This window comes from Chrysemys picta, chromosome 8 (assembly GCF_011386835.1).
Source record: "Chrysemys picta bellii isolate R12L10 chromosome 8, ASM1138683v2, whole genome shotgun sequence".
In the NCBI taxonomy this organism is placed as follows: domain Eukaryota; kingdom Metazoa; phylum Chordata; order Testudines; family Emydidae; genus Chrysemys; species Chrysemys picta.
This window is the reverse complement of record NC_088798.1, coordinates 69,015,420-69,035,987: the sequence shown is the minus strand read 5'-3', so window position 1 is coordinate 69,035,987 and position 20,568 is coordinate 69,015,420. Positions and strand designations below refer to the sequence as shown.

Genomic DNA, 20,568 nt, shown 5'->3' with positions numbered 1-20,568 from the left:
CCCATGAGAGTCTTTCAACATTAAGTTGCAGGATTTTTATTCCAGGGGCTATTTGGCACTCTGTATGGCCCTGAGGAGGAACTTTAGGATTTGTTGAGTTGCTGTTCTGATGACCAGGAGATCATTGAGTGACGTTCGTTCGCGAGTTGATGGCATTCATTGTGAATTCTTACTTAACAGAGTGGGCCCCGTGAAGGATGCCATCTTCCATTCTTCCGTTAGTGCTATTGTGAAGCTTTTGCAATTAAATATATAAGTGAACAATTTCTGCCCCTGGGCATGGGATTTGGTGATACATATCTTACCATGTGGAACAACAAATATGAAAAGCCATTAGTTATCCAGTTAGAGTATTTAATACCATGAGGCAGTGAGTTCCATATCGTGTATATCTGTTCTGTCCCTCTTGTTATAGTTATGGGTATGTATTTTTGAATTTCAGTGTATTTGAAAGGGATCCCAGTGGAGCTGAACCCAGCGTGAGCCTTGCCCACCGCAGCAGAAATCTGCTGGAGTTCTCAGCCAGCCAGAAGCTCAACACAGCTCAACAAATGCCTAACATCATCTCCCAGAATAAGGAGAGGTGAGGTGAATATATTTAAAGTTTAAAAGTACTAGCTGTTCATGATACTTTCATGCTTTGCTCCCTTGCCTTCAATTTCCCTGTGCAACATAAAGTAGAGTTATTAAGTGAGCATTGTTAGGGCAGCTAAGCCTAAAAATGGAGTGCCTTGAAAGCCGATTCCTCTTGTACTGTACTTACAGGATCTTCCTGGCAAGATTCCTCTTTAAGGCCCAATCTTGATGTGCTGAGATATAAAAACTAACCAACCCCTGAATCAGACAAATCAGTGCATGCATTCCATAGTGAGAGAGCAAGCTGTGTAAGCACTCTTGCCTCAGCAAAGCAGGATCAAGCCAGTATGGTGTCATGCTTTTGATGTGCAGTTCCATACCTGGCCTCATTCTGGTGCTGAGCAAGTCCTGTGACAGTCCCTGACACTGGACTTGCATACAACTCAAAGAGCAGTTCCCTGTCTCTTCCAGCATAGTAGGCAAGAAGTTGCTGCCAGCTTTCCATGTGTGGGGCTGTGATGGGGTGTACAACCCCCACACTGCAGAGCAAGGGGTTTAGGAGGAGCTCTGGGCCCAGGTGGCCCCACCCAGTCGCACTTGCAGGGCCTGCACAAGCTGGAGGCAGGGCTTTAAAAAGGGGAGCAGAGCAGCTCAGAGTGGGCAGGCAGTGGAAAGGTGCAGGCAGCTGCTGTGAAGGGAAAGCACTGCCCTGGAGCTCCTTGCTTGAGGTCTTACTACACAGACTAATGGAAATGTACAAAGGAGAGTTAAGTGGCTGAGCATGCAGGCAAGAGGCTTGGTGAAAGTGACTCACTTCATGAAGCTAATGGGGATAGAGAGGTGGCCCAGGGGTGGGGGGCAGAATCTTAGCACCCCAAGGTGTCGAATGTAGCTGCCCACCACTGGGCCCTGGAGCATAGCCCAGTGTAGAGGGTAGGGCCGAGCTCCCCTCTCCATCCTTAGAAGACATTACAACACCAGGGGTCTTCACCTCAGGTGAGAGTCGCATTGGAGTAGACCTTGACTGGCCAAGAGCCTAGCCCCCAAATTACCTGGGCTGAAGGAGACGATGGGTAACCCTTGGGGCAGGATGCTGATCTGTCAATCCCTGCCTGATCTCTAGGCAGCACTGTGGGCGGTTGTGCACTTCCTACAGGGCCAAATGTTACTATCATAGACTTTAATCAGCACAGGTGTAATGCTGCTGCCTCTGGTGGGACACAACTGAGAGTATCAATTCAGGACACATTGCTTAGAGCAGGGTAGTTACAGCCCAAGGCAGCGGTTCCTTTGCACACCAAGGCACGCCAAACAGAGAAGACTTTGGTTTTACCCCACTGGCTATCCAGAAGTCATACAAGCAATTTCCTTAGACACTCCAGTTTCCCAGTATCACCACCAGCAGCCACTTACGGGGATGAAAACCAATACCCCAGTAAAAGAAAAAAGGTTCTCCTGAACCCAAAGGACCAAGCCCCAGACTTAGGTCAATATACAAATCAGATCTTACCCACAAATCACACTGTTGCCAATCCTTTAGAATCTAAAATCTAAAGGTTTATTCATAAAAAGAAAGGAATATAGATGAGGGTTAAAATTGATTAAATGGACTCAATTACATACAGTAATGGCAAAGTTCTTGGTTCAGGCTTGTAGCAGTGATGGAATAAACTGCAGGTTCAAATCAAATCTCTGGAGTACATCCACAGCTGGGATGGGTCATTCAGTCCTTTGTTCAGAGCTTCAGTTTGTAGCAAAGTTTCTCCAGAGGTAAGAAGCAGGATTGAAGACAAAATGGAGGAGTTTCCAGGGCCTTTTAAATTCTTCCTCCTGTGGGTGGAAACCCCTTTGTTCTCCTGTACAAAATCACAGCAACAAGATGGAGTTTGTAGCTACGTGGGCAAGTCACATGTCCATGTATGATTCAGTTTGCAGGCAGCAGCCACTGCTCACATGCTACCTTGAACGTCCCAGGAAGACTTCTCATATGTGGATTGGAGTCTCCCAAGGTCCATTGTCAGTTAAGTGTTTCTTGATTGGGCACTTAATCTGCAACTTCCTTTCTCAAGAAGCTGACCAAAGGCTTCACTAATGCTACTTAGAATCAAATGCATTGAGATACAAGTACATAGCCAATATTCATACTTTCAACTAAAAAAAGATACACACATAATCATAACCAGCAAATAACCTTTTTATAGACACCTCACATGACAACCTTTGTACAATATTTGCTGCATATATGTAACAGTGGTTGCAACAATGATCTATATAGTCACAGTTTGTCAATAACATCACAACAGGCAATAGCTGCACAGCTCTCTGCAATTCCTTTATAAGGGCTTAGAAAGATCAAGCACTTGATTTGGCTCTGGGAACTTAATGTTGAGATACTACCACATACTCTATAGCTGTGCTGAAGGATCCTTCACAGTGTCAGAATCATAGAATATCAGGGTTGGAAGGGACCTCAGGAGGTCATCTAGTTCAACCCCCTGCTCAAAACAGGACCACTCCCCAGACAGATTTTTGCCCCAGATCCCTAAATGGCCCTCTCAAGGATTGAACTCACAACCCTGGGTTTAGCAGGCTAATGCTCAAACCACTGAGTTATCCCTCCTCCCTAGAAAGCATTGGGGGAAAAATGTACTCTACACATTGTTGCCAACTCCTGGGATTTTACCACAGGTCTTGAAATGGTGTTTTTCTTGAAGACCCAGCTAGTAGAGTCAAGACACCAAAAGAGAATCACAACTTTCATTTGGAAAAAAAAAGTTAGTTTCTAGCTCTCATGGTTGCAGAGAAAAGTGTGAAAACATGAAGCAGGTGTACCCTACAGGCTCAGAAACCAGCAGGCAAGCAAAAAACCCAACATTTATTATTAAAACTAATATTTAAGACAGTCTCATGATTTGGGGGCCTGATTCACAATTTTTGAACACTTGAGGTTGGACATACTCTCTATGCACCCTAAAGGAGTCTTGACTCAAGACTTGGGAATCCGACCCAGGCCCTTCCTGGCTTGAGAAAGAGAGTTATTAGCGATTGGTGCCACTTCTGACTGAAATAACCAATACTTCATGGAGGAGAGGGATAGGGATAGCTCAGTGGTTTGAGCATTGGCCTGCTAAACGCAGGGTTCAATCCTTGATGGGGCCACTTAGGGATCAGTACTTGGTCCTGCTAGTGAAGGCAGGGAGCTGGACTCAATGACCTTTCAAGGTCCCTTCCAGTTCAATAGGATGGGAAGGAAACTTTTCTTCCTCCTTGAAAAATGCAGTAGAGTTGTCTTGACTTGCATGGTTATGAATGTTAATATTTGTCATGTTTCCCAGCCCTTCTTAAAATTCAAGCTATGATATTTGTTTTCTTAGTCACTCAAATGCTTGTGCAAACCATTATTCCTGGATATCTACAGAGATGCACCTCACGAATGTATGGTTACAGTCTGCTCTAGCAGCTGCCTACCAAGTGTTCCCAAAGAATAAGTTTTATTTTATCCATTAATATCTTTATTGGTGATTTACAGGGGTGTATTCAATTGACATAAAGTCACTTTAAGCCTTTCTAGATCTCCAGCAGGCAGTGGATGTGTATGTTCTGGATTGTGTCCAGATTGAAGGTTGGCTTATTCAGACTGTGTTTTCCCCTTCACAGAGTCTGTCCTAACAGATCTGTCCTTTCCAAATATTTTTGGCTAGCTGAATAGAGGCAGCCGCAAATGTGCAGAAAGCACTAATAGATTTTTGCCATGTGGAAAGACGGGAATCAATCAGGAATACTCTAATGACTTAGTATTATGTGGCTATGATGAAGGGCCTATGTTCTATGTGGCATATTTTAGACTATGAATTATGTGATGAGGTAGCAGAGATGCTCACTCAGGAAGGTATGTCAGAGCCAGCACCTCCTCTTTTTCTCCAGTCTTTCACCTTGTTGCTTGGCAAGCGTGGAACCCTCTGCTTCTTTTTCTTTTCTCTGTCTGTGCTAGAAGCAGAGACCAGAAGAGGGACAAGGCGGGAAGGTGGAAAGAAGGATAAAGGAAAAAAAATGAGTAACATTTTCAAAAGGAACCTGGGCATTTAAGTGCCTGAGTCTCACTGAAAGTCAGTAGGACTTCAGCTCCTAAGTCATTTAAGTGCTTTCACATTTTTTACCCAAGGATTATCATAAAGAACTGAGGCTAGGGACCTGGAGCTAACTGCCTGAGTTTAAGAGCCAAGCCAAGACTTCTGCCTTGCTTCTAGGCCTCCTTCCCAATTCTCCTCTGGGCAGGCCCCAGGATTTCCCAGACTACCAGCAGCATCTCAGGCAAAATCTCCTTCACAGACAAACTTTTCCTCTGCTACTCCACATATGAAAGAGATGGCCTGGCTTTTCATATGCCTCCCCCTCTCAAAGGTGGAGCAAGGAGAGCCCCTGTGGTTCTTTAGGGACTCTGGGAAAGGGAGGGCTAGTTCCCTTCTCTCCTCACTCTTATGGCTGAGATCCCAGCTGGGGTTGAGATTGGGGTTTCTCTTCTGTCTTTCTCCAAGGCTCTGCTGCCCCTGTGAGTCTCTGCCTCAGGCTCCTTTCTTTCCATGTTTCTCCCATTTGGAAGAGCTGTTGATCTACTAGCAGCTACTGTGTAGCAGGGTTTGCTGCCCATTCTGCCACTTTTCATCCCTGCTGGCTCTGTGGCCTCTCCAGCTGCTCTCAATTCTGGATCCCCTCCCTGCAAGCACCTGGCAGTGTTGTCTTGCTCTTTTGCTTGCCCCCTACTGCCCACCTTAGCTCCTCTATCTCACTAGACCAAAGAGCAGGCCACTTGACCAGACTTCTCTGCACATTGGCCAGAGAAGGCTGCCTCTTTGGGTAGGAAATCTATAGGGCTGCTGTTTGGTCCGTGCCCCTTACATTTGTGTCACATTATAAAACTTGAAATCAATTAGAAGTATGGTTACAATATGCATGCAAATAAGATGATGTCTTTGAGCTCCTGCCAACTGGCCAGAATGGCCTGTGGTGCAGATTTAGGTAACCCCTGCTTCAATATGTCCACTTCTTCATAGCTAGGGCTCTTTCTCCCCCAGCCATGCAGAGCATCACCTCCTGGAGCCTGTACACTGGAGTCAAGGTTCACCCAGGTTCACCAGTCCACATACAAGCACAGTGCTGTAGGAGCAAAGCAATTGCTGTGGGCAGAAATCTTGTTTTGAATGGTTGATGTAGAGATGAATTTATTACAAGTGATTAGTGACATCTGCAAATTTAATCTGAATGATTGTCATTTTATTTGTATCAACTTAACACTTAGGAACCCTAGTCATGGACCAGGACCCCATTATGCTGGGCACAGAACAAAAACAACAGTCCCTGCCCCATGGAGCTAGCAGTACTGTAAATAAGATTTACAATTAAACTAACTTCTTTGGCTTGTTTGTGTGAGCACTATGATTTTTGGCTTAAGAGGCAAATTTTGTTTTTGGCTCCCATACTGCTGATGTGTTTCCCTGCATTGGGTTCTAGAAATATCCTGAGGGAAAAGAGAGCAAAATACTGGGTTACTAGGCACAAATTGTCATCTCTTCTAGAAGAAGAATCTGTTGGAGCAATAGTAATCTGTTCATTGGCTCTCTCATTGGCCCTTGGTGATACATGTTCATTGTGGGAGGCTGAAGGAACTTTGAAAGAAATTTGAAGAGATTTTTTGGTGTCTTTATTTCTAGGTATGAACGTTCTGTTTCTGATAACAAAGCCTTAATGGTAGTAACAGAAGACCCACTATTGTATATTTCTCCACCACCCTGTCAGCCACTGATCAACCGGACTGAGTCTCTCAGGTTAGCAAACATTGATTTCCAAGTGCGTGTTTTTTAGTTTGTAATTGTTGTGTGAATGCTGTGTAGATGAAAGGTGCCAGACTGGCGGCCAAGGTGCCTGGCATTTCTTTGTTTATATCCATACTAGATACATTGTGGTCAGTGGCAACACAAGCTTCCCCACTGTTCTACAGGTGTGTTTGAATCCTGGTTTAGCTGGCATCTGTAAGTTACAGATGTGGGAAACCCAATATAAACTAGGTTGCTTTAAATGGATCTTAGTTTGTTAGACCGGTGTAACTTTGTGTATGGACACTCTAACATCCATTTACACCAGCCTGACCTATATCAGGTTACCAACACCTCTAACTTATAAGTGCAAGCTAAACCAATAGAAGCCATGCTTAAACCAATGTTAGAGTGGCCACACACAATGTTGCACTGGTTTAATTAACTCAGTTTAACTTTTCACCTTTAGTTAAACCAGTGCGCTGTTTTGTACCAGGGTGTAGACAGTCTGACCTAGTAGTCAGAGAAGGAGTGAGGTTTAGTGGGCGGTGCTGGTGTCCAGATAGGGGAACCAGGCCAAGGGGTCAGCACCAGAATCAACTGCCAGTTACTAGATCCAGGAAACAAAGCTGAGGGTCAGAACCAAGGTCAGATACCAAATGCCAGAGCCAAGGGTCAAGTTTGAATCAGGGTCAGAAGTGAGAGGCCGGGGTCGGAGCCAGGACTGGTCACTAATGATTGGAGGTGAGGTGTAAGGGAAGGAACTTGAGGAGAGGCACGGAGCAGGAGCATGGTGGGAACAGGGGTGAGGCAGGAGCATAGCAGGAATCAGGAACAGGGTTGGGTGCGGGAGGCAGGCACAAGCAGAGTCCAATGCAGCCACAATAGGAAAACACCTTGTTGCTTGGATAAATTTCCTGTGCCACCTTCTGGCTCAAATAGTATGGATGGACCAATCTGTGGAGCTGGGTGATCCTCCAATCAGGGCTCCTGTGGTTGGCGCCTTGGCTGAGGCCATAGTCCTACTAGCTCCCCAGCCCATCAGATTTCAGCAGCCATCGGGTGCAGCCCAGAACGCAGTGGCTCTCTGGGGACTCCCAGGCCTGGGTTCAAGACCCAAGATGTCACATGCATCTTTTGTGTATGGACTAGGCCTTAGCTCCCACTTGCTCAGCTGACTTGCCTCCCTTTAACCTATGAGACATGCTGGATTGTCCCATAATGCATTTGAGCAGGCAGCAATGTAGTAAGGCTTGCACTTGATGGGATCAGAGGATTCCCTAGGATGCTAGCCCAGTGCTGCATCAGCAGCCGGAACCACCTACTTGTCAAGCATATGCCTTCCCCCCAAGTCAAGGGGCTCTCATGAGCATCTCTTCTGCCTGCCTCCCAGCAAAAAGAAACATTGGGGGTTTGTCCTGCGCTTAGCACAAATGAACTAGAATCCTGGGACTGTTTCCAACAGAAAGCAGCTACTTTTCCTTCCCGGTAATCAGCAGACCCCACTCTTAATAGCAGCACTGGGCTTGAGCTTTGATCCTCTGTCGAATTGAGAACAGCTGAGAGATAGCTGCATGGAGAGGATGTGGAGCCATCCTTTTTGGCTGCTAGGAAAGTGGAGCAGGGAGCTGGGAATGGGCTACTGAGCACTGGAGACTATTGGCCTTCACGCATACGAAGATGTCAGTTCCTGGTGTGGGAGGGAGAGGGGGATTATCTGTGGAGTTTAGGGTAGAGAAGGTGAGGAAAGCCTTCATGGGGAGCAAGAAGAGCCATGGAGAGTAAAGAGAGAGGGGTGGCAATGGGAAGAGGGAGCAATTTTTTCCAATTGCCCAGAAAGTCCAGTGTATTTCTCTGCAGGATGGTCAGCTCCCAGATTGCTGCACTGGGCAGTACAGCATGGGGAGAAGGTGACCAACCCTCTGTGGAGAAAGAAGTGGTTCGGGACTATTTAGAAAAACTGGACGTGCACAAGTCCATGGGGCCGGATGCGCTGCATCCGAGGGTGCTAAAGGAGTTGGCGGGTGAGATTGCAGAGCCATTAGCCATTATTTTTGAAAACTCATGGCGATCGGGGGAGGTCCCAGATGACTGGAAAAAGGCTAATGTAGTGCCCATCTTTAAAAAAGGGAAGAAGGAGGATCCGGGGAACTACAGGCCAGTCAGCCTCACCTCAGTCCCTGGAAAAATCATGGAGCAGGTCCTCAAGGAATCAATTATGAAACATTTAGAGGAGAGGAAAGTGATCAGGAACAGTCAGCATGGATTCACGAAGGGGAAGTCGTGCCTGACTAACCTAATTGCCTTCTATGATGAGATAACTGGCTCTGTGGATGAGGGGAAAGCAGTGGATGTGTTATTCCTTGACTTTAGCAAAGCTTTTGATACCGTCTCCCACAGTATTCTTGCCGCCAAGTTAAAGAAGTATGGGCTGGATGAATGGACTGTAAGGTGGATAGAAAGCTGGCTAGATCGTTGGGCTCAACGGGTAGTGATCAATGGCTCCATGTCTAATTGGCAGCCGGTTTCAAGCGGAGTGCCCCAAGGGTCGGTCCTGGGGCCGGTTTTGTTTAATATCTTTATTAATGATCTGGAGGATGGTGTGGACTGCACTCTCAGCAAGTTTGCAGATGACACTAAACTAGGAGGCGTGGTAGATACACTAGAGGGTAGGGATCGGATACAGAGGGACCTAGACAAATTAGAGGATTGGGCCGAAAAAAACCTGATGAGGTTCAACAAGGACAAGTGCAGAGTCCTGCACTTAGGACGGAAGAATCCTATGCACTGCTACAGACTAGGGACCGAATGGCTAGGTAGCAGTTCTGCAGAAAAGGACCTAGGGGTCACAGTGGACGAGAAGCTGGATATGAGTCAACAGTGTGCTCTTGTTGCCAAGAAGGCTAACGGCATTTTGGGCTGTATAAGTAGGGGCATTGCCAGCAGATCGAGGAACGTGATCGTTCCCCTTTGTTCGACATTGGTGAGGCCTCATCTGGAATACTGTGTCCAGTTTTGGGCCCCACACTACCAGAAGGATGTGGAAAAATTGGAAAGAGTCCAGCGGAGGGCAACAAAAATGATTAGGGGTCTGGAGCACATGACTTATGAGGAGAGGCTGAGGGAACTGGGATTGTTTAGTCTCCAGAAGAGAAGAATGAGGGGGGATTTGATAGCAGCCTTCAACTACCTGAAGGGGGGTTCCAAAGAGGATGGAGCTTGGCTGTTCTCAGTGGTGGCAGATGACAGAACAAGGAGCAATGGTCTCAAGTTGCAGTGGGGGAGGTCCAGGTTGGATATCAGGAAAACTATTTCACTAGGAGGGTGGTGAAACACTGGAATGCGTTACCTAGGGAGGTGGTGGAGTCTCTTTCCTTGGAGGTTTTTAAGGCCCAGCTTGACAAAGCCCTGGCTGGGATGATTTAGCTGGGTTTGGTCCTGCTTTGAGCAGGGGGTTGGACTAGATGACCTCTTGAGGTCCCTTCCAACTCTGATATTCTATGATTCTATGAACTCTAGGTGACATATTTACTTTTTTCTCTGTTATATAAGAAAAGTTCCCTGTCTTCCCTATCCCCTGTCCTAAGATAATCAGAGACTCCCAATGAGATGGCCGAGTTCAGGATCCTGACACAAGGAAGAAAGGAGAGCAGCAGAATATGGACCCTGGACTTCAGAAAAGCAGACTTTGACTCCCTCAGGGAACAGATGGGTAGGATCCCCTGGGAGAATAACATGAGGGGGAAAGGAGTCCAGGAGAGCTGGCTGTATTTTAAAGAATCCTTATTGAGGTTGCAGGAAAAAAACATCCCAATGTGTAGAAAGAACAGTAAATATGGCAGGCGACCAGCTTGGCTTAACAGTGAAATCCTTGCTGACCTTAAACGCAAAAAAGAAGCTTACAAGAAGTGGAAGATTGGACAAATGACCAGGGAGGAGTATAAAAATATTGCTCAGGCATGCAGGAGTGAAATCAGGAAGGCCAAATCACACTTGGAGTTGCAGCTAGCAAGCAATGTTAAGAGTAACAAGAAGGGTTTCTTCAGGTATGTTAGCAACAAGAAGAAAGTCAAGGAAAGTGTGGGCCCCTTACTGAATGAGGGAGGCAACCTAGTAAGAGAGGATGTGGAAAAAGCTAATGTACTCAATGATTTTTTTGCCTCTGTCTTCACGAACAAGGTCAGCTCCCAGACTGCTGCACTGGGCAGCACAGGTCCATGGGGCCAGATGCACTGCATCCGAGGGTGCTAAAGGAGTTGGCGGATGTGATTGCAGAGCCATTGGCCATTATCTTTGAAAACTCATGGCGATCCGGGGAGGTCCCGGATGACTGGAAAAAGGCTAATGTAGTGCCCATCTTTGAAAAAGGGAAGAAGAAGGATCTGGGGAACTACAGGCCAGTCAGCCTCACCTCGGTCCCTGGAAAAATCATGGAGCAGGTCCTCAAGGAATCAATTCTGAAGCACTTAGAGGAGAGGAAAGTGATCAAGAATAGTCAGGATGGATTCACCAAGGGCAAGTAATGCCTGACTAACCTAATTGCCTTCTATGAGGAGATAACTGACTCTGTGGATAAGGGGAAAACAGTGGATGTGTTATTCCTTGACTTTAGCAAAGCTTTTGATACGGTCTCCCACAGTATTCTTGCCGCCAAGTTAAAGAAGTATGGGCTGGATGAATGGACTGTAAGGTGGATAGAAAGCTGGCTAGATCGTCGGGCTCAACGGGTAGTGATCAACGGCTCCATGTCTAGTTGGCAGCCGGTTTCAAGTGGAGTGCCCCAGGGGTCAGTCCTGGGGCCGGTTTTGTTCAATATCTTCATTAATGATTTGGAGGATGGCGTGGACTGCACTCTCAGCAAGTTTGCAGATGACACTAAACTGGGAGGAGTGGTAGATACGCTGGAGGGTAGGGATAGGATACAGAGGGACCTAGACAAATTAGAGGATTGGGCCAAAAGAAACCTGATGAGGTTCAACAAGGACAAGTGCAGAGTCCTGCACTTAGGATGGAAGAATCCCATGCACTGCTACAGACTAGGGACCGAATGGCTAGGAAGCAGTTCTGCAGAAAAGGACCTAGGGGTTACAGTGGAGGAGAAGCTGGATATGAGTCAACAGTGTGACCTTGTTGCCAAGAAGGCTAATGGCATTTGGGGCTGTATAAGTAGGGGCATTGCCAGCAGATCGAGGGACGTGATCATTCCCCTCTATTCGGCATTGGTGAGGCCTCCTCTGGAGTACTGTGTCCAGTTTTGGGCCCCACACTACAAGAAGGATGTGGAAAAATTGGAAAGAGTCCAGCGGAGGCCAACAAAACTGATTAGGGGGCTGGAGCACATGACTTATGAGGAGAGGCTGAGGGAACTGGGATTGTTTAGTCTGCAGAAGAGAAGAATGAGCGGCGGGTTTGATAGCGGCTTTCAACTACCTGAAAGGGGGTTCCAAAGAGGATGGATCTAGACTGTTCAGTGGTACCTGATGACAGAACAAGGAGTAATGGTCTCAAGTTGCAGTGGGGGAGGTTAGGTTGGATATTAGGAAAAACTTTTTCACTAGGAGGGTGGTGAAGCACTGGAATGGGTTACCTAGGGAGGTGGTGGAATCTCCATCCTTAGAGGTTTTTAAGGCCTGGCTTGACAAAGCCCTGGCTGGGATGATTTAGTTGGTGTTGGTCCTGCTTTGAGCAGGGGGTTGGACTAGATGACCTCCTGAGGTCCCTTCCAACCCTGATATTCTATGATTCTATGAATTCCCCTGGAGGCACTGGGACCCTCCATTCTGATGCTGTCAGGTGGGATATTGACTTTCACTCACCATCAGCCTTTGCTCACTTGGAACCAGCAGCCTAGCCTAATCACTGCTAGAGACTAGTAACAATCATAAAACATTGTAACAATTCTCTGAGCCATCCAGTCCACCACAGATCTGCCTGTGTGGAAGTGTCCAAAGCTTTTTCATTAATCCAATTATGCAGTTGGAAAATTTATTATAAAATGGACTTAGAGGCCAGTTAAAGATAGAGATACACAGGTCATGACTTTTTCCCTTCAACATCATAAAGTAAACAAAGATATAATTGAAGTAGCTAATACTTTCTTTGCCTTGATGGAAGAACTGGAATTTTGTGGCTTCTAAAGACATGAATTCATCACTGCATATTTTTTCTTTTCTTTTTTTCCCCTTTACTCTGTTAAATTAAATTTTTGAGTATTTAATCGAATTTTATTCTTGAGTTGGTAGCCTTGTGATTTAAATTCTCAATGTACCCCTATTGTTTTCAGGATTCGTGTTTATTTAATTATATATAGGAACCACTGTAGGTGGAAAAATCCAGTCCAATATTAACACATGGCAGATACTTATCTATGAATGTTCTTTGAACTTGTGACTAACATTCATACCACAGTGTTAAAAGGAACACAATATAAAATGTTAAGATGAACAAAACCCTAACATTAAATCACAATAATTTTCAGGTGGATTGTTAAAATGCGGCTCAAAACCCAAGACATTTTGACTCCTCTTTTAAAGACATGCCTAATTTAATGTTGCATTTTACAGATTAAATCATGAACTTCGAGGGTGGGTTCATAGGCATGAAGTGGAAAGGACAAGGTCTAGAAGAATGTCAAATAACCAGCAGCAGAAAACACGAGTTGTCCAGGTAGGTTTGTACTGTTGAATCATTAGCAACACAAATTAACTGCTGGCAACATGACCAGCTTTCCTGAGACACGGCTCATTCCACAAGGCTTTTGTGTGTAGTGAAACTTATCAAAGATTAAATGTGAAAGAAAGCTGCAGATTGGTAGAGCAAAGGGTTAACATACTAGTTATTTCTGGAGTCCCTGGTTAATAGAATCATAGAAGATTAAGGTTGGAAGAAACCTCAGGAGGTCATCTAGTGCAACCCCCTGCTCAAAGCGGGACCAACCCCAACTCTAAATCATCCCAGCAAGGACTTTGTCAAGCTGGGCCTTAAAAACCTCTAAGGATGGAGATTCCACTACCTCCCTAGGTAACCCATTCCAGTGCTTCACCACCCTACTAGTGAAATAGTTTTTCCTCCTATCCAACCTAAACCTCCCCCACTGCAACTTGAGAGCATTGCTTCTTATTCTGTCATCTGCCACCACTGAAAACAGCCTAGCTCCATCCTCTTTGGAACCCCCCTTCAGGTAGTTGAAGGCTGCTATCAGATCCCCCCTCACTCTTTTCTCTTCTGCAGACTAAATAAGCCCAGTTCCCTCAGCCTCTCCTCATAAGTCATGTGCCCCAGCCCCTAATCATTTTCGTGAGCCTCCGCTGGATTCTCTCTTATTTGTCCACATCCTTTTTGTATTGGGGTGCTCCAAAGTGGACGCAATACTCCAGATGTGGGCTCACGAGTGCCAAATAGAGGGGAATAATCACTTCTCTCGATCTGCTGGCAGTGCTCCTACTGATGCAGCCCAATATGCAGTTAGCCTTCTTGGCAACAAGGGCACACTGCTGACTCATATCCAGCTTCTCGTCCACTGTAATCCCTAGGTCCTTTTCTGCAGAACTGCTCCTTAGCCAGTCGGTCCCCAGCCTGTAGCAGTGCATGGGATTCTTTCGTCCTTAGTGCAGGACTCTGCACTTTTCCTTGTTGAACCTCATCAGATTTCTTTTGGCTCAATTCGTCTAGGTCACTCTGGACCCTATCCCTACCCTCCAGTGTATCTCCACTGGGGGGTAGTGTCATCTGTGAACTTGCTGAGGGTGCAATTAATCCCATCATCGAGATCATTAATAAAGATGTTGAACAAAACTGGCCCCAGGACCGACCCCTGGGGCACTCCGCTTGATATTGGTTCAAACCTCAACTCGTTGAAGTTTACAACCAAAAATGGTCTCACATTAAGTTCTTGGCAGATATTCGTCCACAATCACAGAACTGCCATACAGTTTGGCATGGTTGTAAGCTGCTGTTCAAGGGATGCCAGGACTGGCGTAGCAGTGGATTTGGCAGATAAGCATTGAGTGGTGTTACAAGAGCTGTGAAGGAAAGCTGTAGATACCTCCTCGACTCTATACCTTGCTTGAGTCTTGTCTTTTGTGAATAGTAAAATCAATATAAATAAACTTTCAAGAAAGAGACCCAAAGGAGAGTGTTGAGACTGTAAATCTTTTTTTACTTAACCTAATACATGTGGTTACCTCTATATCTGCAATGATTCCTTTTATTTCTCTATGCTTGGTGTTATAGGCTGAGCTGGCAGCAACGTCTATAGTTAAGATTGCCTGACTCTTTCCAGCATAAGTCACTGTTTTCAGATGGTTTTTACTTTGCCAGGCTGAATTTTTCCATGCTTGCACTCTGCTTCAGGCTGAACTTAAAAAAAAAAAAATCATCAAAATTGGTTCAGCCATTTGAAAGAACAAGATTATGCAAAACAACCTTTTTCCCTTGTTTTAAGAAAATATTTCCAGCCATTTAATTGAAAAGTTTTAGTATCTGTATACTTTGGAGCAAGAATTTGAAATTTAGTGAGGAGATGGTCCTAGGGCCAGGGAGGTGCTTTTGGCTGACTTAATGAAAATCCATCCATCATTGGCAGAGTTATAGGCTTCTGAAAATTGTCATATGCATAGGCCCAATAATGCTTTTTAGAGGCTTGCTGCAAAAATCTTTGAAGATTCCATCTGCACTAAACATATTTCCAGGTCTGCTGACTTTGATCTGCACCAAGGGTACTTCCAGGGCCCACTCTGCCTCCTACATGGCCCAGGCCCAGAGCTAGAGCTCCAGAGAGGATGAAGGTGCAGCAGCAGCAATGTGCCCCTCCTTCACCCTTGGTGTAGGAACCAGGGGGAAATCTTCCACTGATTGGTAGTGTGAATTCTGTGCACTTAACAGTCCTTATTATCAAGTTACTTTACCTTAGGAGCAGGGAGAGCATCAATCTCACCAGTTTACAGATTTTGCACAGAAGTAATGCAGAGTCACTTCTGGGAGAACTGGGAATGGACTCCTGTCTCTAATATCACAGATCCAAGTCTTATCCAAAGACTGTGCCAAATCAATGTGCTTGGCTCTGCTGTCTATAATCCTAGACCACACTCCTCTTCAGAACCAGAAGTTTCATAGATTCGTGGATTCCCGGGCCAGAAGAGACCACGATGATTATCTAGTCTGATCTTTTGCCCAACACAGGCCACGGAACGTCCCTGAAATAATTTGTGTTGGAACTAGAGCAGATCTCATAGAAAAATATCCAATCATAGAAGATTAGGGTTGGAAGAGACCTCAGAAGGCCATCTAGTCCAACCCCCCTGCTCAAAGCAGGACCAATCCCCAACTAAATCATCCCAGCCAGGGCTTTGTTAAGTTGGGCCTTAAAAATCTCTAAGGATGGAGATTCCACCACCTCCCCAGGTAACCCATTCCAGTGCTTCACCACCCTCCTAGTGAAATAGTGTTTCTTAATATCCAACCTAGACCTCCCCCACTGCAACTTGAGAGCATTGCTTCTTGTTCTGTCATCTGCCACCACTGAGAACACCCTAGCTCCATCCTCTTTGGAACCCCTTAACCAATCTTAATTTAAAAATTGCTAGTAATGGTAAATCCATGATAAATTGTTCTAATGGTTAATTACCTTCAGGGCTAAAGCCTTATTTCCAGTCTGAAATAGAAGCTAAGAATTCTGACTGAATCCCAACAGTCCTCTGCTGTTTAGCAAATAATTGTGCGAGTCACTGCCTTCTCTCTCTCTAATGGTTTGTGCATACAGAGGATAGCGGCCTGCTACTGCAGCTTGTTACTCCTTTAGTTCAAGCAGTAGAGGAGCTTAGGAGGTTCAAATCCTGCCGATGATCAATGAAGGTCATGATGTTTCCATTTGATAGAATTTCTGTGTTTTTCAGTTTTCCTTTTTTTTTAAAAAAAAAAAACCTAGGAAATTACATTTTAAAACTATGTTTGCAAAGCCAAATACTCAAAAGTTAAAAGAATTAATGTAGCCTGTAAAAGCTAATTCATCCCCTTATGCATATGCATTATGATGATACAGCCTAATTATATGATCATTTACTCTTTTTTGTGCCGCAATATCCAGACTCATTCAGTACATAAGTTGGACAGAGAATGAGGCAGAGGGTTGAAAACAGTGAGATGGCATTGAGGCTGCATGAGGGGTCCAAATTATAGCTGCACTGGCAACCTTAATTCAGGCATTTCCTAACTGAGTGTTTGATTTTCCATCCTGAATGTTTTATTTTTTAATGAAATTTTTACATGCAGTAGGAAATACTTTGAATACTACAGAACTCCTGAGCTCAAGCGATCCGCTGGCCTCAGCCTCCCAAGTAGCTAGGAAATACTGAGGTTTAGTAAATAGTAAATCTTATATAATTTTAAGAACAAGATTTCTAAAAAAATTGTCCTTGTTCAATAAGAATTTCCAGCTGCTAAATTTCAATAAGTTAAAACACATTAAATGGTTTAACTTTTAATATGTATGCAGTTGCCACAGGGATGTTTTGGGATTATGAAGGGGATGGGAGGTAGTTCACAAGGCAAACTTATGTTCAAATAAGATGCACACTATGAAAGTGTTTGGGAAACACTCACTGAAGGGAATTGGCGAGATTGAGGTGCTGCACTGTAGAACTCAGTAGGAATCAGTAGGATGATGATGCAGTTAACTCACGCGATTAACTCAAAAAAATTAATCCTGATTAATCGCAGTTATAACAATAGAATACCAATTGAAATTTATTAAATACTTCTGGATGTTTGTCTACATTTTCAATATTGATTTCAATTACAACACAGAATACAAAGTGCACAGCACTCACTTTATATTATTATTTTTGATTACAAATATATGCACTATAAAAATGATAAAAGAAATAGTATTTTTCAATTCACCTCATAAAGTACTGAAGTGCAGTTTCTTTATTGGGAAACTTACAAATGCAGATTTTTTTTTTTCGTTACATAACTGCACTCAAAAACAAAACAGTGTAAAACTTTAGCGCCTACAAGTCCACTCAGTCCTACTACTTATTCTGACAATGACTAAGACAAATTTGTTTACACTGACGGGAAGTACTGCTGCCTGCTTCTTATTTACATCACCTGTAAGTGAGAACAGGCGTTTGCATGGCTCTTTTGTAGCCAGCGTTGCATGGTACTTACATGCCAGATATGCTAAACCAGTGATTCTCTAACTTTTGTACTGGTGCTCCCTTTTACATAGAAAGCCTCTGAGTGCGACCCCCCCTTATAAATTAAAAACACTTTTTTTATATATTTAACACCATTATAAATGCTGGAGGCAAAGCGGGGGTTTGGGGTGCAGGCTGACAGCTTGTGACCCCCCACATAATAACCTCACGACCCCCTGAGGGGTCCCAACCCCCAATTTGAGAACCCCTGTGTTAAACATTAGCATGCCCCTTCATGCTTCGGCCACCATTCCAGAGGACATGCTTCCATGATGATAATGCTTGTTAAAAAAATAATGCATCAATTAAATTTGTGACTGCACTCCTTGCGGGGGGGAATTCTATGTTTCCTGCTCTGTTTTACCCGCATTCTGCCATATATTTCATGTTACAGCAGTCTCAGATGACCCAGCACATGTTGTTCATTTTAAGAACACTTTCACTGCAGATTTGACAAAGCGCAAAGAAGGTACCAATGTGAGATTTCTAAAAATAGCTACAGCACTCAAACCAAGGTTTCAGAATCTGATGTGCCTTCTAAATTCTGAGAGGGACGAGGTGTGGAGCACACTTTCAGAAGTCTTAAAAGAGCAACACTCTGATGCAGAAACTACAGAACCCGAACCACCAAAAAAAAGAATCAACCTTCTGCTGGTGGCATCTGACTCAGATAATGAAAATGAACATGCGTCGATCTGCACTGCTTTGGATTGTTATCAAGCAGAACCCGTCATCAGCATGGACGCATTTCCTCTGGAATGGTGGTTGAAGCACGAAGGGACATATGAATCTTTAGCACATCTGGCACTAAATATCTTGTGACGCCAGCTACAACAATGCCATTAGAATGCCCTTTCTCGCTTCCAGGTGATATTGTAAGCATTATCTCCTGCAAATGTAAACAAACTTGTTTGTCTGAGTGATTGGCTGAAAAAGAAGTACGACTGAGTGGACTTGTAGGCTCTAAAGTTTTACATTGTTTTGTTTTTGAGTGCAGTTTTTTATACGTAATTCTATATTTGTAAGTTCAACTTTCATGATAAAGAGATTGCACTACAGTACTTGTAGTAGGTGAATTGAAAAATACGATTTTGGTTTTTTTTACAGTGCAAACATTTGAAATAAAAAAAATAAATAAAGTGAGCACTGTACACTTTGTATTCTCTGTTGTAATTGAAATAAATATATTTGAAAATGTAGAAAACATCCAAAATATTTAAATAAATGGTATTCTATTATTGTTTAACAGTGCGATTAATCACGATTAATTTTTTTAATCGCACGATTCATCACGATTAATTTTTTTAATCACTTCACAGCCTTAGTTGATATCTACTGATTGGAATTTTCCCCTCCTGTACTTATGAAAGTACAAGAGAAATTGAAAGTTCCCTTTTTTTTATGAACTCTATTGGCTAGCTAGCTCTGTAGACTATGCAAATGTATATAATTGGTTTGCGCAGCTATGCATATACTACAGCAAACCCTTTAGGTTTAGTGTTATGAGTCCCAGCTTAACATTTTTGTACAGGGATTGCTATTCATGCTTTAAAACACTGCCAAATGGATAAGTTGCTGGTAATAATGCAGGCTCAGAATTAATGAGATCTGTGTTTATGGTTCAGATTTTTAACTTCATCTTCATTGTCAGTAAGCTGAGTATCTGTGAACTTTCCAAACATCTCATTTAATAAAGAGATCTTAATGCAGCATTTAAAAGGACTGAACTGAAGCATCCTGGGCAATGTGACATACACTGTGGGAAATATTTATTAAGTATTAAACCGCCGTTTCCTCTTGTTGGTCTCCCTTGGGAAGTGGTACAACCCCATGGCCCAGAACCTTTAGCAAGCACTAGAAATGTGGTGAAGGGAATAATCTGATATTGCAAGGGAGATGGAGTGGATGTGATCTAATAGGATTTTTCTATCACTGACTTCTGTGATTCCAAGAGATTGTGCCCCACATTGTCCAGCTGTGTCCATCACCTGTGATATTGAGCAGAATGTCTGTAGTGAATTTGGGGATGTGAAGATTTTCCAAGAGGCAGAAGCCCTCAGGGAAAGCATATGAACTGAAGCGGGGTTGATTGTCATCTTGCGTCTCTCGAAAGCATGACTTTTCTTTAGAGTCTGTTTAGTTTAATTCTGAACCCTTTGCTGTAACTAAAGCAGCTTAGTTTAAATTCAGTTACTATTTATAGATTCCAAGGCCAGAAGGGACCATTGTGATCATGTAGTCTGACCTCCTGTATGACACAGGCCAGAGAACTGCCCCACAATAATTCCTAGAGCAGATATTTTAGAAAATCATCCAGTCTTGATTTAAAAATGGTCAGTGATGGAGAATCCACCACAACCCCTGATTAGTTATTCCAATGATTGATTACTCTCATTGTTAAAAATGTATGCCTTATTCCCAGTCTGAATTTGTCTAGCTTCAACTTCTAGCTGTATTATACTTTCCTCTGCTAGATTGAAGAGCCCATTATTAAATATTTATTCCCCATATAAGTACTTAGAGACTGTGATCAAGACCCTCCTTAACCTTCTCTTTCTTAAGCTAAATAGTTTGAGTTGCTTGAATCTATCACTATAAGGCAGGTTTTGTAATCCTTTAGTCATTCTTGAAGCTTTTTTCTAAACTCTTTCCAACTTATTAACAACCTTCTTGAATTGTGAGCAGCAGAATTATTCTACAGGTCCCTTCACACATTATTCCAGCAACAGTCGCACCAGTCCCAAGTATAGAGGTAAAATAACCTCTCTACTCCTACTGCGATTCCCCCATCTATACATTAGCCCTTTTAGCCACAGTGTGACACTGGGAACTTATGTTCAGCTGAATATCCACCTCCCACCCCCCAGTCTATTTCAGAGCTACTTCTTCCCTGGATAGAGTCCCCCATCTTGTAAGTATGGCTTACATTGTGTGTTCCTAGATGCATACATTTACGATTAGCATTATTAAAATCCACAGCTGCC

The 20,568-nt window shown here is 43.9% G+C and overlaps 1 protein-coding gene across 22 annotated transcripts in view; it reads left to right on the top strand.

Annotated features, from left to right (window-relative positions):
* ATF6 (activating transcription factor 6) overlaps positions 1–20,568 on the top strand; it is a 357,879-nt gene that overhangs the window by 164,276 nt on the left and 173,035 nt on the right. For 18 of the 22 annotated variants that reach the window (XR_010590059.1, XR_010590058.1, XM_065555768.1 and 15 more), the window contains 3 exons: positions 443–583; positions 6,285–6,398; positions 12,950–13,052. Coding sequence is in view for 20 of the 22 variants with exons in the window: in XM_065555768.1 (XP_065411840.1) it covers positions 443–583; positions 6,285–6,398; positions 12,950–13,052 (358 nt within the window). In the remaining 2 variants the exon portion in view is untranslated. The remainder of the gene's footprint in view (positions 1–442; positions 584–6,284; positions 6,399–12,949; positions 13,053–20,568) is intronic. The other 4 variants (XM_065555761.1, XM_065555754.1, XM_065555762.1 and 1 more) reach the window with 2 other exon arrangements.